Source organism: Chrysemys picta, chromosome 10 (assembly GCF_011386835.1).
Source record: "Chrysemys picta bellii isolate R12L10 chromosome 10, ASM1138683v2, whole genome shotgun sequence".
Lineage (NCBI taxonomy): Eukaryota > Metazoa > Chordata > Testudines > Emydidae > Chrysemys > Chrysemys picta.
In genome coordinates, this window is record NC_088800.1 from 12,975,005 (window position 1) to 12,987,072 (window position 12,068).

The 12,068-nt window shown below is 41.2% G+C and overlaps 1 protein-coding gene across 22 annotated transcripts in view; it reads left to right on the forward strand.

Moving 5' to 3' along the window:
- Positions 1-12,068, forward strand: part of AKAP13 (A-kinase anchoring protein 13) — a 341,004-nt gene that overhangs the window by 54,131 nt on the left and 274,805 nt on the right. For 4 of the 22 annotated variants that reach the window (XM_042856648.2, XM_065559282.1, XM_065559288.1 and 1 more), the window contains exon 3: positions 8,930-9,019. The exons of 16 other annotated variants lie outside the window; for them this stretch is intronic. Coding sequence is in view for 2 of the 6 variants with exons in the window: in XM_065559283.1 (XP_065415355.1) it covers positions 8,673-8,694; positions 8,930-9,014 (107 nt within the window). In the remaining 4 variants the exon portion in view is untranslated. Of the gene's footprint in view, positions 1-8,657; positions 8,695-8,929; positions 9,020-12,068 lie in introns of those variants that run through there. 2 more of the 22 variants (XM_065559283.1, XM_065559275.1) reach the window with 2 other exon arrangements.

A 12,068-nucleotide genomic window follows, 5' to 3' on the forward strand; every position in this document is an offset into this window, starting at 1 on the left:
GTGGTTAAGCCCACCCCAGATTTGTAACAACAATAGCCAGAGATAAGTTCTACTTCTATTACAGAAATGATTCTGTAGATAAATGAAGCAAAGTACAAATGAACTCTCTGGCTTTTGCTGCTGTGCGCTCAGTGATATTTGCGCAGTGAACAACTCCGACTTTTATAATAAAAGTGCCTGCTTCTTGGGACAGAATGTTTTCCAAGGTCTTGGAAAGATAAGCATTGAGTGTTCCAACACGCATATTAAACTTGCATTGCATATGTTAATGTAACCAGGAACAAACTGACTTTTCTGCTCAAAGAAGGGCTAGAGACTTTATTTAAAACAAGGAAACAAAACACAACCCAAACCCTCCTTTTACCTCTGAAAGCCAAATGGAATTTTTCTCCCCTCCTAGTTGTCTTGCTCTGCCCCATTTTTCAACATTAACCTTGTCATAGTATCAAGTTCTCTTGTGATTCATGGAATGTGGAGGTCTTATTGAATGCTACCTTGGAAAAGTAATCGCTGAATGAGTTTGGGGGAGGGAGGAGAGCAAGGAATGCATAGTAGGATGCATTGCAGGAGTGAATTGTTCTCAGTTTGGAGTTTAGTATGAGAATTTTGAACAGTTTGTTTTCCAAGTGAATGAGCGATATTAATATGTTGTTTCCATAATGGATGAGCATTGTTATTGAGAAAAAAATAAAATATATGGTATTGCTTTTCAGAGTATATTTCCAGATACTACAGAACATCAAATTGAGGCTTTTGCCATGCCCGATTAAACCAAACATATGAACAATCACTAGCAAGTATTAGTAAATAAACAATTTGCAAATGGATACTGTTCCCCCTCAGCTAATTGTACTTGTTTTCTAATTGATTATGCACACCTTGATTTTCCATAGCATTGGCTGGCCTCTTTTCTAAATCTAAATAATACTTCTTAGCTCTTACACCAGTGTAGCACTTTTCATCTGTAGATCTCTGAGCCCTTTACAAAGGGAAGGTAAAATAAATACTGCTAATCTGATACTTTTAGTTATTGGTCGTATAAAATGTAACTAAAAATGCTGAACAACCATAAAAAGAGGAATTTGGAATGAAATGCCTTTTCACTTTCAAAATAATGTCATAGTTTTAAAAAAGCATTACTGTTTGGCAGTGTTTTAATGAAGGAAGTGAAACAACAAAATAAAGAACTCTCCTTGTAGAAGTCTTCTGGGCATGACCACCTCTCCTCTCCACAATCCCAACCTAGCTGCAAATATCCAACCAATGTCTAAAGAACCCCAGGCCTTGTGAATGTGGTTTATGAATGACTCCAGTATAAACTGACCCTATGCTGACATTGCCTCTGGATCAGGGTCCAGCTGGGAGTTAAAACATACAGCACAGTACAACTGCGGTGACTTTTGTAAACTTAACCCCAGTGAAACCAATTCAATGATCTGTTGGGAATGGGGTCTTTTTCTGTGTACACGACTCCTCTTGCTGTTCGCTGAAAAGGGCAGTTCTCCACACTTGGGAGAAGAGAGCAGTGCAGCTAGGACAGGCTTGCCGCATATATTATTAATTTGGAGAAGATTTTGGCACAGATCAGCCTCACGGTGATGCTTTTTTTCCATGTTGATGCTTTTTCTGTTTTAGGTGATGCTGATGGCAGCGCTGCTAAAACACTTTAATTCTATGATGTTTACCCCTTAGCTCCTGATGGAATGGAAGTGGGGTATATTTGGCTAGGATATAGCTTGTTTAACATCAGGTGGTTGTTGTGGGAAAGTATCAACGTGTGGGGGAAAAATGATCTGTAGTATGTAAGATTTCTACTAGCTGCCTCAGTGTTTAGTTGTTTGAGCTGTTGTGCAACCCAGTATGTAATCTGAGATTCAGTTGGAGTTTTTTGTTGCATCATTAGACCTCCTCTTTCTTTATTGGTTTAGGAACATTATATAGATCTCCTAATTAATGTAATTATGTTAAAATACTACATCCCCTCGGTGACATGTTGTTTTGAGCAGTGAAGCAATTTAATTCCAAGGTTGCCTACTTGGTGTTCAGTTTGGCAAATCTGATCAGATCAGCACCAGATTAAAAGCAGATATTTTTGAGGCATTAGAACACTAGAAAAAGGCAGTTGGTAGCCCACTTTTGGAGCCTCTCTGGCTGCCAACTCCTTTCCGTGTACTAAGCAGCATGGTCTAGTGGGTAGGGCACTGACCTGGGGGTCGGGATCAGGGTTCTGTTTCCACCCCTCTGCCCGAGACCTTAGGCAAGTCACTTCACTTCACCTTTCTGTGTCTCCATTTCCCTTCTTAAAGTTTGTCTGTTCAATCTGTAAACTCTGTGACGTAGGGTCTCTTACTATATATAGGCAAAGTGTCTAGCACAATGCGGCCTCACTCTTGGTTGGAGCCTCTAGGCATAGAAATGATAATTTGAGGGGGGGAATTTGCTCTTTGAGGTTAAGAATCTCATATCCATATAAAATATAAACTCTATCACTGAGGCAGTGTTTATTTCCTTGTTTTATCCTGTACAATTGAATCCATTTTAATGAATAGCTGATATGGCTAAACTTTTGTTCCATACTCATCGCTGTGGTATCTGATATTTTTAATTTGATATTTCCCTTCCTTCCCACATATTTTCTGTGTGTGTGTGACTGATTTGTTGTTGATTTGTGGAAAAGTCAAGTTAAATAAATGAGTTCTAATTTAATTACTTCTATGACCCCAATTACTGCCATATTTGAGCACCTCGCAATCTGTAATGTGTTTATTTTCACAACACCCCTGTGAGGTAGGGAAGTGCTACTTATCCCCATTTTGCAAATGGGAACTGAGACACAGAGAGACTCTGTCCTGGTCTACACTGAAAAGTTACATCCGCGTAGCTACGTCTCTCAGAGGTGAGAAAAACTTGCACCCCTGAGAGACGTAGGTAAGCCGACCTAACCTTTGGCATAGACCGTGCTAGCTGGCCACCTAGCTACTGCCTCTCGGGGAGGTGGGTTAACTACAGCTATGGGAGAACCTCTCTAGCCTCTGTAGTAAGTGTCTACACTGAAATGCTACAGTGGTGTAGCTGCTCTAACCACTGGACCATCTGTTCTCTGAATTTTGCATTTAGATTTGAAGGAGGTGAGATTCTTGGTCATTCTGCCATCCCCAGGAGAGAGTTCTGCAGTCATAGGCCAGCTGCTGAGAAAGCGCAATTCCCTGTGCTTGCTACCCTCATCATTCTAGCTAGCCGTTCCACTGGAATATAGCTGCTGGCAGGTCATGGTTATATAGATGGAGGTGTAGAGCCTTGCGTACCTAGGGCAACCCATCTAGAAATACTGAGGACAAAACCTTGGGATTGAAATGTTCCCCTTAGGAAGCTAACATAGAGAAAAGGGCATGAAGGTGATGGGCTCTAAATGCCCTGGATTGCAGGGCAGGTGGACTGCTGTATTATGGTCCATTTTGGAGTTTTCTCCAGGGTCAGCTGCTTCTTTCCTAGGAATAATGAGTTGCAATAGGTTTAGGTTCTGTTTACATTTACTTCTCTGTTCTGAAAAATACCACATCCAGTAGCAACAAAATCCTCTTGCCCAAGGACACCTGCTTATAGGAGTGAATCCATTCAAAGAAGGCATGGTATTTGCTTTTCCCAAAGCGTTGTGCACTTGAAACTTTGCCTCTTGCAAGACCACTTGTGAATATGTGCTCACAAGCTAGGGAGAGAAACCCATCCTTTTAGGATGGAGCACAGGGTTTACATGTGTAAAATAAGCATTGAGATGCTCCATCAACAGCACCTCAGCCTGTGGGTTAGTAATGACGGTGTTCCTGTAGTGCTCAGCTTGCTGTTCTTTGCACTTCCTGCACATTTCCTGGTCTGCGGGTGAGGGTTTATTTTGGGCTCTGGCCCATGTTAACAGAGGGGATAACTTGTTTAGATTATAGTCCGAATGTCGTCATAGAAAAGACATCATCCTTTGTGTCTTGTACTAACAGACAGAGGCTGTGCCTCTTGGAAGGGAAACGCTAACACACAGAAGGAGGATCCATGGTGTCCTTCTTTTGAGGAGAGGGTTGTAGGCTCAAGTCGTCATAGCCACTTGATGTTGCTTGGAGTTATTTGCCTAAAACAAAAAAAATACAGTTCTTTGGCTGGAGATGGAAACTGAGTCTTAGTATGAAGCTTATAATATTAGTGCACATCATCAATCAGTATTTTTTAAATCCATAAAAAGTTCATAGAATATTCTTACTGTCCCCCAAATACACTAGAATATGGTGATACAGACCCTGAGATGGTTCTCCAAGAGCTTACTTTTTTTAACAAACAAAAATATTAATAATACTCATGTAGTATGAAGGTTGTGACACATTCTAGTAAAAGCAAGACAGTCTCTGGGCTCAATCCTGCTCTCATTAATATATATTTCTGAATATTCTGGTTGTGCACAGAAATTGGGCCACATTTCTAATTCTGTCTAAACAGTGGGACAAACTTCCAAAAGCCTTCCACGAGCTGGTTTTATCTTCTGAAGGACCAGTACAAACTGAAGAGGATATTCTGTAACCAGAAAGGCTATGCATATATGTTATGGCGATGTATAAATATGTGCATGCAAATACAGCCATCAGAGAAGGGGGCAAAAAATCTGTTCAAAATCTTGTAGATGGGACAGCAGTTTGGGGATGTAGTGAGGGCAGGCAACATTTTCATTGGTTTAATTTGATACTAAATTGTAAAGCGGGGGGTGGTTGTGGTTTTTGAAGGGAGTCATTGCTGTGGGAGTGGCCTCATTTGGGTGTCTTTGTTATTATGAGGTCCCAGCTGCAACAAACGGTTCAAAATAATTAATTGTTTATCTTGTAGCTCATTGGTGCCCAGATTTTGTGCTCCATTTGGATTTGTTGAAAGCTTAATTATTACAATTACAATCGGATTCTGAGATACCTGTCAAAACCATTGAAGCTTACAAAGCGGAAAATACATAACATTTTTCAAAGGGAAAAAAACTCCTTATTTTAAAAAAAGAAATAACTTTAAAAATGTGGCTTCTGGCTTTATTAATGTTTGTTTCATTTGGGTTTTTTTGTTTTGTTTTAACTGAAAGATAGGCAAGCCTATGGTTCAGCTTACTTGACTCTTTAGGGGAAATCAACAGGACACCTGTAAATCAGAATAGGTGCTTCCTTGTCACTGGTTGGTTTTTTCTCTTTGCCCTGAAATTGTTTTTAAGCGTTTTTTTTTTTTTTTTTTTTTAAACAGAGTATAAGTCACTTTTCTTAAGACAGTACTAAACTACATTGTTGTTCACTTGTAAAGGCAATGTATGATGTCTCATTCTAAGCAGTCAGGCTTTGGGGGACACACTCCCACATTTCAGCACATGGTGGCAATTACGTTTTTAACTCCCAATCCTGCCAAAGTGCAGATCTAATCCTGGCACTGGAAGTGTATCTTTAAAATTGTGCAAATTCCCATGACCGCCCCCCCAAACCTCAATCTCTTTAGTAATTCACCAGTGATATGGGCAGAGTGTTCTCCAATCTTCTCAACATGAAAGGTTGCATTTAGACTTGACTGACAGAATGATCTGCCATCCAATGATCATATTTTGCCAGATGGGACAAAGATATTTCTCAGATCAGAAGTAGACTGTTTAGGTGATTAGCTGGTGGCAAATTTGTGACTTTTGTTTAACTCTGTTTATTTCATTTTTACTAACACCACCATCACCTTGCTTGTCTGTTTGGTTCAACTGTGTTCTGTCTCACACATAGATTGTAAGCCAGGGATTGGCAATCTTTGGCACGTGGCCCGTCGGGGAAAGCCCCTGGTGGGCCGGGCCGGTTTGTTTACCTGCAGCGTCCGCAGCTTCCACCGATCGCAGCTCCCACTGGCCGCGGTTCACCGCTCCGGGCCAATAGGGGCTGTGGAAAGTGGTGGCTAGCACGTCCCTCAGCCCGCGCTGCTTCCCGCAACCCCCATTGGCCTGGAGCGGCGAACCGCGGCCAATGGGAGCCGTGATCAGCCGAACCTGTGGACGCTGCAAGTAAACAAACCGGCCTGGCCTGCCAGGGGCTTTCCCTGATGGGCCATGTGCCAAAGGTTGCCGATCCCTGTTGCAAGCTCTCTGGGGCCATGACTGTCTTCTCTGATACTTATCCAGGGTCTAGCACAATAGGATCCTGATTGGGGTTCCTATGCAACCCTAATATAATTCACAGAGGGCTGTATGAGCCACTCTTGAAGACCTCTCTAAATAGTATGCCAATCCAAAAGCTTAAGGAAAAATCCTCTTTATATTGGCTTAGGCTATTTGCCAAGATAGTAATCACAGTTAGTTTCATAGACGCTTTGACTATCTCAGATTTCCTCATTCTTCTGTGTTATACATCACTGTAGGTGCTGTAAAATACCACAGTGCTGAGATATCAAGGTGAACAGCCTCCAAGAAACACTTTAGATAGTAACCAGTGGTCAGTTAATACCTAATTGTGTTCACATGCATTAAACTGGTGATTCTGAAGGTGAATACGATTTGTTCAGTTCAGCATTGCAACTGTCTTATTGCTATATAATTTATCCTTCTTTGCTTGGCTTCTGTGTCTTTCACTGTGAAATCCTTTTGAGTATAATTCATGCTTTTTGAACATATGGGCAAAGTTCACCTGTTGTGTCACTGAATTGACCTCATTTGGACATCACACAAGGAATGAACATGACGCACTGGTTTTATATCTTAGCTTCTTGTTTTTGTAACTTCTGGATACCTAAGTTTGTCCTTTCTCTGACCACAAGTGAAAGTTAGTTTCAAATTCTTACTGCAGTGTCTTATAGATATTCTTTCCACGTCACACAACTGCTCAACAATTTAACATGATTGACAGCATCTGTTCTTAAGAGAATCACAGGACTGGTCTAGTAGAAGGTGTTGCAGGTCAAAATCCAGGGGCATTGTCAGAGCTGTGTGGGTGTTCCAGAGTTGCTTTATTATTTTTGGGCTTTGAGAAGATAACAGCTGAAAATCCACTGGATGGAATGTAGATTTTCTTTATTTTGACAAAGGAACGGCTTTTTACATCCAGTGCTGTGGCATTACAATTTGAGTGAATTTTTAGCATCATGTGAGAGAATTTCAGTGTGGCTAAACCCTCTGCATGTCATATTGGGAAAACTTCACCCTGAGTGATAGTCGTTTTGTTGTTTGATCTGATACAGCCTATCTTGCAGACACCGTCCTTTTTGAACCAAATAAGTATTAAGATGTGTGTTTCTTTATCTAGCAGGCTCTGCAAGCGAGCACCAGATAGAAATGCACAGTACTAGAAGTAATGATGTTAGAGGATTAATTTCCACTTTAATGTCTATTGTATTGTCAACCAGGAGGGAAATTATTTCAAGGGTGGATTTCAGATTTTTTTAAGCTCTCTTTGTGAACCATCTGGGTTTGCCAACAAAGAAACATGGAAAGAGGCATACATTCGCTACACGAGCTGGTTGAAAACTTTTGAATTTTGGAATTTCAATTACATTTTGAAAAAAGAAGACACTCTTTAAAAAACAGCTCTATTCTCTACCATTGTTCCCCGAGTATCAGTTATTTCCCATGGGTAGTAAAATGATACCATTTTCTATACAATAGAACCTTGCTAAACTGCACAAAAAGTCTCCTGACCTCTCAGCAAAGACTCAATAAGCGACTGCATTACAGCTTTTGCTATTAATAGGTTTTCATTCATTTAATGAAATGTTCTACTGTGCAACATTATAATTAAAGCCATACTATATTTGTGAGAATAGATGAACAAGGTATATTTTGTGATGTGTGTCTTTGCTTTTTGCATTCTGTGTTCACTTGCCAATTCACACAGGGTAAAGAGTTTCCCAGTCACTAATTCTACCACTGTCATTTTACTGATCATAAATGCACTTTTAATCCTGAGCCCACTAAAGAATATTGTTTCAGTGTGAGGGAGGGCAGCTATCTCTCTCTGCTTATAAATGCCTTCCTGGCCAGGAGAGAACAAAGATCGATGCTCCCCTTCCTTGGATAGCAGGAGACGACCTGTTGAGCTTTCTAGTTTCAGTTGACTTGTATGTACACAGGAACTTTTCCTGCTGTGGTGACCAAGTGATGGTCTGAGGTGCTGACTTTGTTTTAACTAATAAAATCTCCCACAGAGCATTAATAAACGGAACCACTAACTGTACTTTCTCTTCTCTCACCATTCTGAATTGTTTGTTAAGAACCCAACTTCCCTATTTTGTTAAACTGTCCTCTTTCCATGTGCACTTAGTGGGACAGATTAATCCCTTTGGGTGCAGTATGGGAAGCAAGTTGTACCCTGGAGCAGGGGATTTGCCTGTGGAAGGGTATGCAGGAGTATGCTTTACATTCTAGCTGGGAATCCACAGAACCCTGATAGTGGAGGCTTCTCAGGGCTTCTTCCAGCTAGGCTGGCTCTCCTCTGCCCCTTCTGCGCTGGTCATTCTTTACTAAGTTCCCTGGAGAGTGGATCTTGCCAGAAGCATGTGCTTGTGCTCCTGCTCCAGATGGATTTCCACCTGAAACGAGTTTATTTAACCTTTGTAGGAGTTCCATTTAGAACAAGATGTATCTTTCACTTCAATATAATTGAACCATCTATGGAAAGGGGGGCTTTGCCATCCTCATCTGCATGTCACTTGGAGGAGGAAAGGGTAAGAGAGCTGTTAGTTCACTCCCACCTTCAGAATGTTACTACTTTTTGAAATGTGAAGCTCCACAGGTTAATGGAGACTTCCATCCTCCCTCCTGGACCAATCACTGGCTTGTATTCAAATTAACTGCTTGTCCCACTTCAACTGTTTTCTGTCTCTCACTTTTGTATACGTAATTCTAAAGGTCCCTCTATGCCAGTGGTGCGTCAAATGATTCCAATTTTCTCTTTTCCAGGACCCGTATATTGCTTTCTGCTGCGATTCTCTGTGCTTGACTTGGAGGTCTTGAAAGAAGCTGCACGCTGCTGCATGCAGTTACAATAAGGTTAAACACTTTTTATTGATCAATGATGAATAGAAGTAGTTGAGATTACATGTTCTTGTGATGTTCTCTCTCAAACTTTTCTGCTGATACCACAGGAAGATGCTGATATCAAAGCACATTTCTTAAATTGGTTTAACAGATTATTATTTTGCTACAATTAATTTTTTACCATTGACTTGAAGTAGAAGTCAAACAACATAACTATCACATTGAAGAACAACAAAACAGGTACAGAGATTTCATAAAGCTATTGGAACAGAATGCAATACCAGCATTATCCGTGGAGTATGGTGTGTTAATTATCTGTCTCCCTGTTAAGCTCACCGAGTTCCCCATTTGACACAGTGTGAAATGCATTTCTCTCCCTGTCTCTCTCTCTTGGAGGTGGGGAATTTAGCTCTGTCCCTGTAGATTTGCCATTTCCCCTGCTATTTTATTTACAAGACCCCACATTCCAGGGGTCGTTTGAGTTCCCCCGGTGACACTGTGGCCAAAAGAGCTAATGCAGTACTAGGATGCATAAATAGGGGAATTTGAAGTAGAGAGGTTATTTCACCTCCTATTTGGCATTGGTGCAACTGCTGCTGGAATCCTGTGTCCATTTGTGCCCAAAGTTTAAGAAGGATGTTGATCAGTTGGAGAGGGTTCAGAGAAGAACCACAAGAATAATTAAAGGACTAGAAAATATGCCTTATAGTGGTAGACTCAAGGAGCTCAATCTATTTATCTTAACAAAGAGGAGGTTAGGGGGTGACTTTTTTACAGTGTACAAGTATCTACCTTGGAACAAATATTTAATGATGGACTTTTCAGTCTAGCAGAGAAGGTATAAGATGATCCAATGGATGGAAGTTGACGTTGGATAAATTCAGATTGGAAATAAGGTGTAAACTTTCAACAATGAGAGTAAGGAACCATTGTAACAATTTACCTAGGGGCTTGGTGAATTCTCTGTCACTAACAAATTTTAAATCAAGATTGGATGTTTTTCTAAAAGATCTGCTCTAGGAATTATTTTAGGGAATCCTATGGCCTGTGTTATAGAGGAGGTCAGATTAGATTGTCACAGTGGTCCATTCTGGCCTAAGAATTTATGAAACAAAAACTGGATGAGCCATACGATGGCTTTTCTATTGTACCTTTGATAGTAGGAGAAGAAGCCTAGCAGCTTGTGAAATTCCTCTGTTGTGCTTGGTGGTTTCTCTGCAACAGCACAAACAGCTATGGTGTCAACTGGATCCATCTTATAAACTTCAGCAGACACCCCCCACTCCCACGTAACATACCTCTCTCTTAAAGAGGTCACATTAAGAAGCTTTCAATTTAATTCCATGTTTCTATAATTGTTGCAGTACTCCCCTTACATTCTCCATGTGTTCTTCAAAGGTACTGCTGTAAGCATGTAAAACATACCTCATCCCTAAGGTCCACAAAGCACTCTTCCATACACCCTAGAAGTCAGCAAGTGCATTTGTTAAACCGAAGGGGATTCTAACCTGTTCGTACAGGCCCCGTGGAGTAATGAAGGGCATGATGTGATGGCTTTGTTCAGCCATGAAACTTTGATGGTGGGCCTTCTCTTGATCCAAAATGAAGAACTGGATTTACCTCTTAATCCAGTCAGAACATCATGGATTTGAGGGATGAGTTCTGTCTGCTATGATTTTTCCATTCAATTCCCAAAAGTCAATGCAGAATCTTAGACTACCGTCCTTTTTCCGGACCCGTACCACTGATGATGGATAGGATGACTGATTTTGTAACACAGCCCCTGTTTAGGAGCTCTTGTAGATATTCCTTTACCTCTTTATATAGTGGATGAGGCACTGAGATGTAAGTCTTCTGTATGGGTTGCTGGTAATGTCCTCTGCAGGCTAGAGAGCTATTCCATGTCTCTCATCTTTGGAAAAAGCTTTGGGCTCCTCTTTCAATATCTGCTGGGGCATTTTCCTTCACATCTCTGACAAATGACTCAGGTTCGCTATTGGTTTGAACAGATCTGTCATCTCTTCTGCTTAGAGACTGTTTTCTTTCCTGGTATGACCATCTCTTTTTAAACACTGATACCACCTGGAAAGGTTTTATCTGTTGAGTATCCATCCACCTAAATTTCAGATTTAATTTACAGTAAACTTCCCAGCACAGTTCATCCTTTCAGCGTTCCGTCATGTTTTGAAGGGTTACTCACAGGGATATTTATCCGGCAAGGTGATCCTTTAGGTATTTTGGCTAGTGTGTCTCATGTCCAAATCCTCAGGCCATTGAGAAGCAGCGTCTGACTCAAATATTGCTGTTCAACTTTCAGTATCCAGGTCTGTAAGAAGCCAACGTGCTGCATTAGTGGCTGTTCCTTTGGGGATAACGTACCCCTTTCCCCCCACTTTAAGCATTCACATTTTGTCAGGATTGTTTGTCTGATGACGTTCACAAGAGTTGCTACTTTGGCCGTGCCCAAATGAGGAAATAGATGTTTTGTATTGTTAATAAAGCTAAGTGCTGGTGCCTCATCGGGTAAATTGCAGCAGTGGTATTCGAGAAGATAGGCAATAACATTGTGGCCAGTGATTGAGTTCTCCAGCACAGGAACAGTTAAGATGTTGTCATCTTTGCTTAACTGGAACTGGACTTCAATCCATCCTTCATAAGGGATTTGAGTTCCATTGGCAGCTTTAAGTTCAAGCCCATCTTCTATTTTCAGTAACTCTTCAAGCTTCCTATGGCGTCTCCTTGGGCGATTATCTTCCACCCACTGGCTCAAGAAGACCATGCACACTTGTGTCTCAGTGTCTCATAGTTTTCGCTTTATTGAGGAAACGCCACGCCAAACATCTCTTTCCAATTGAGTTAGTCACTCTGGTTTGCTGTTCGGGCATTAGATGGCATACATGAGTCACTCCTGGTAAATCAGACACAGGGCTGTCAGCTTTGTCTCTGCTATCTTGTGATTTTCTTGCCTGATGCTGAAGCTGACTTTGGGACTCTGAAGTTCCACCAAGCACTCCTGGTTTTGTTGGGGTGACCCTCTGCCAGTCCCTCAAGTGATCCTCCC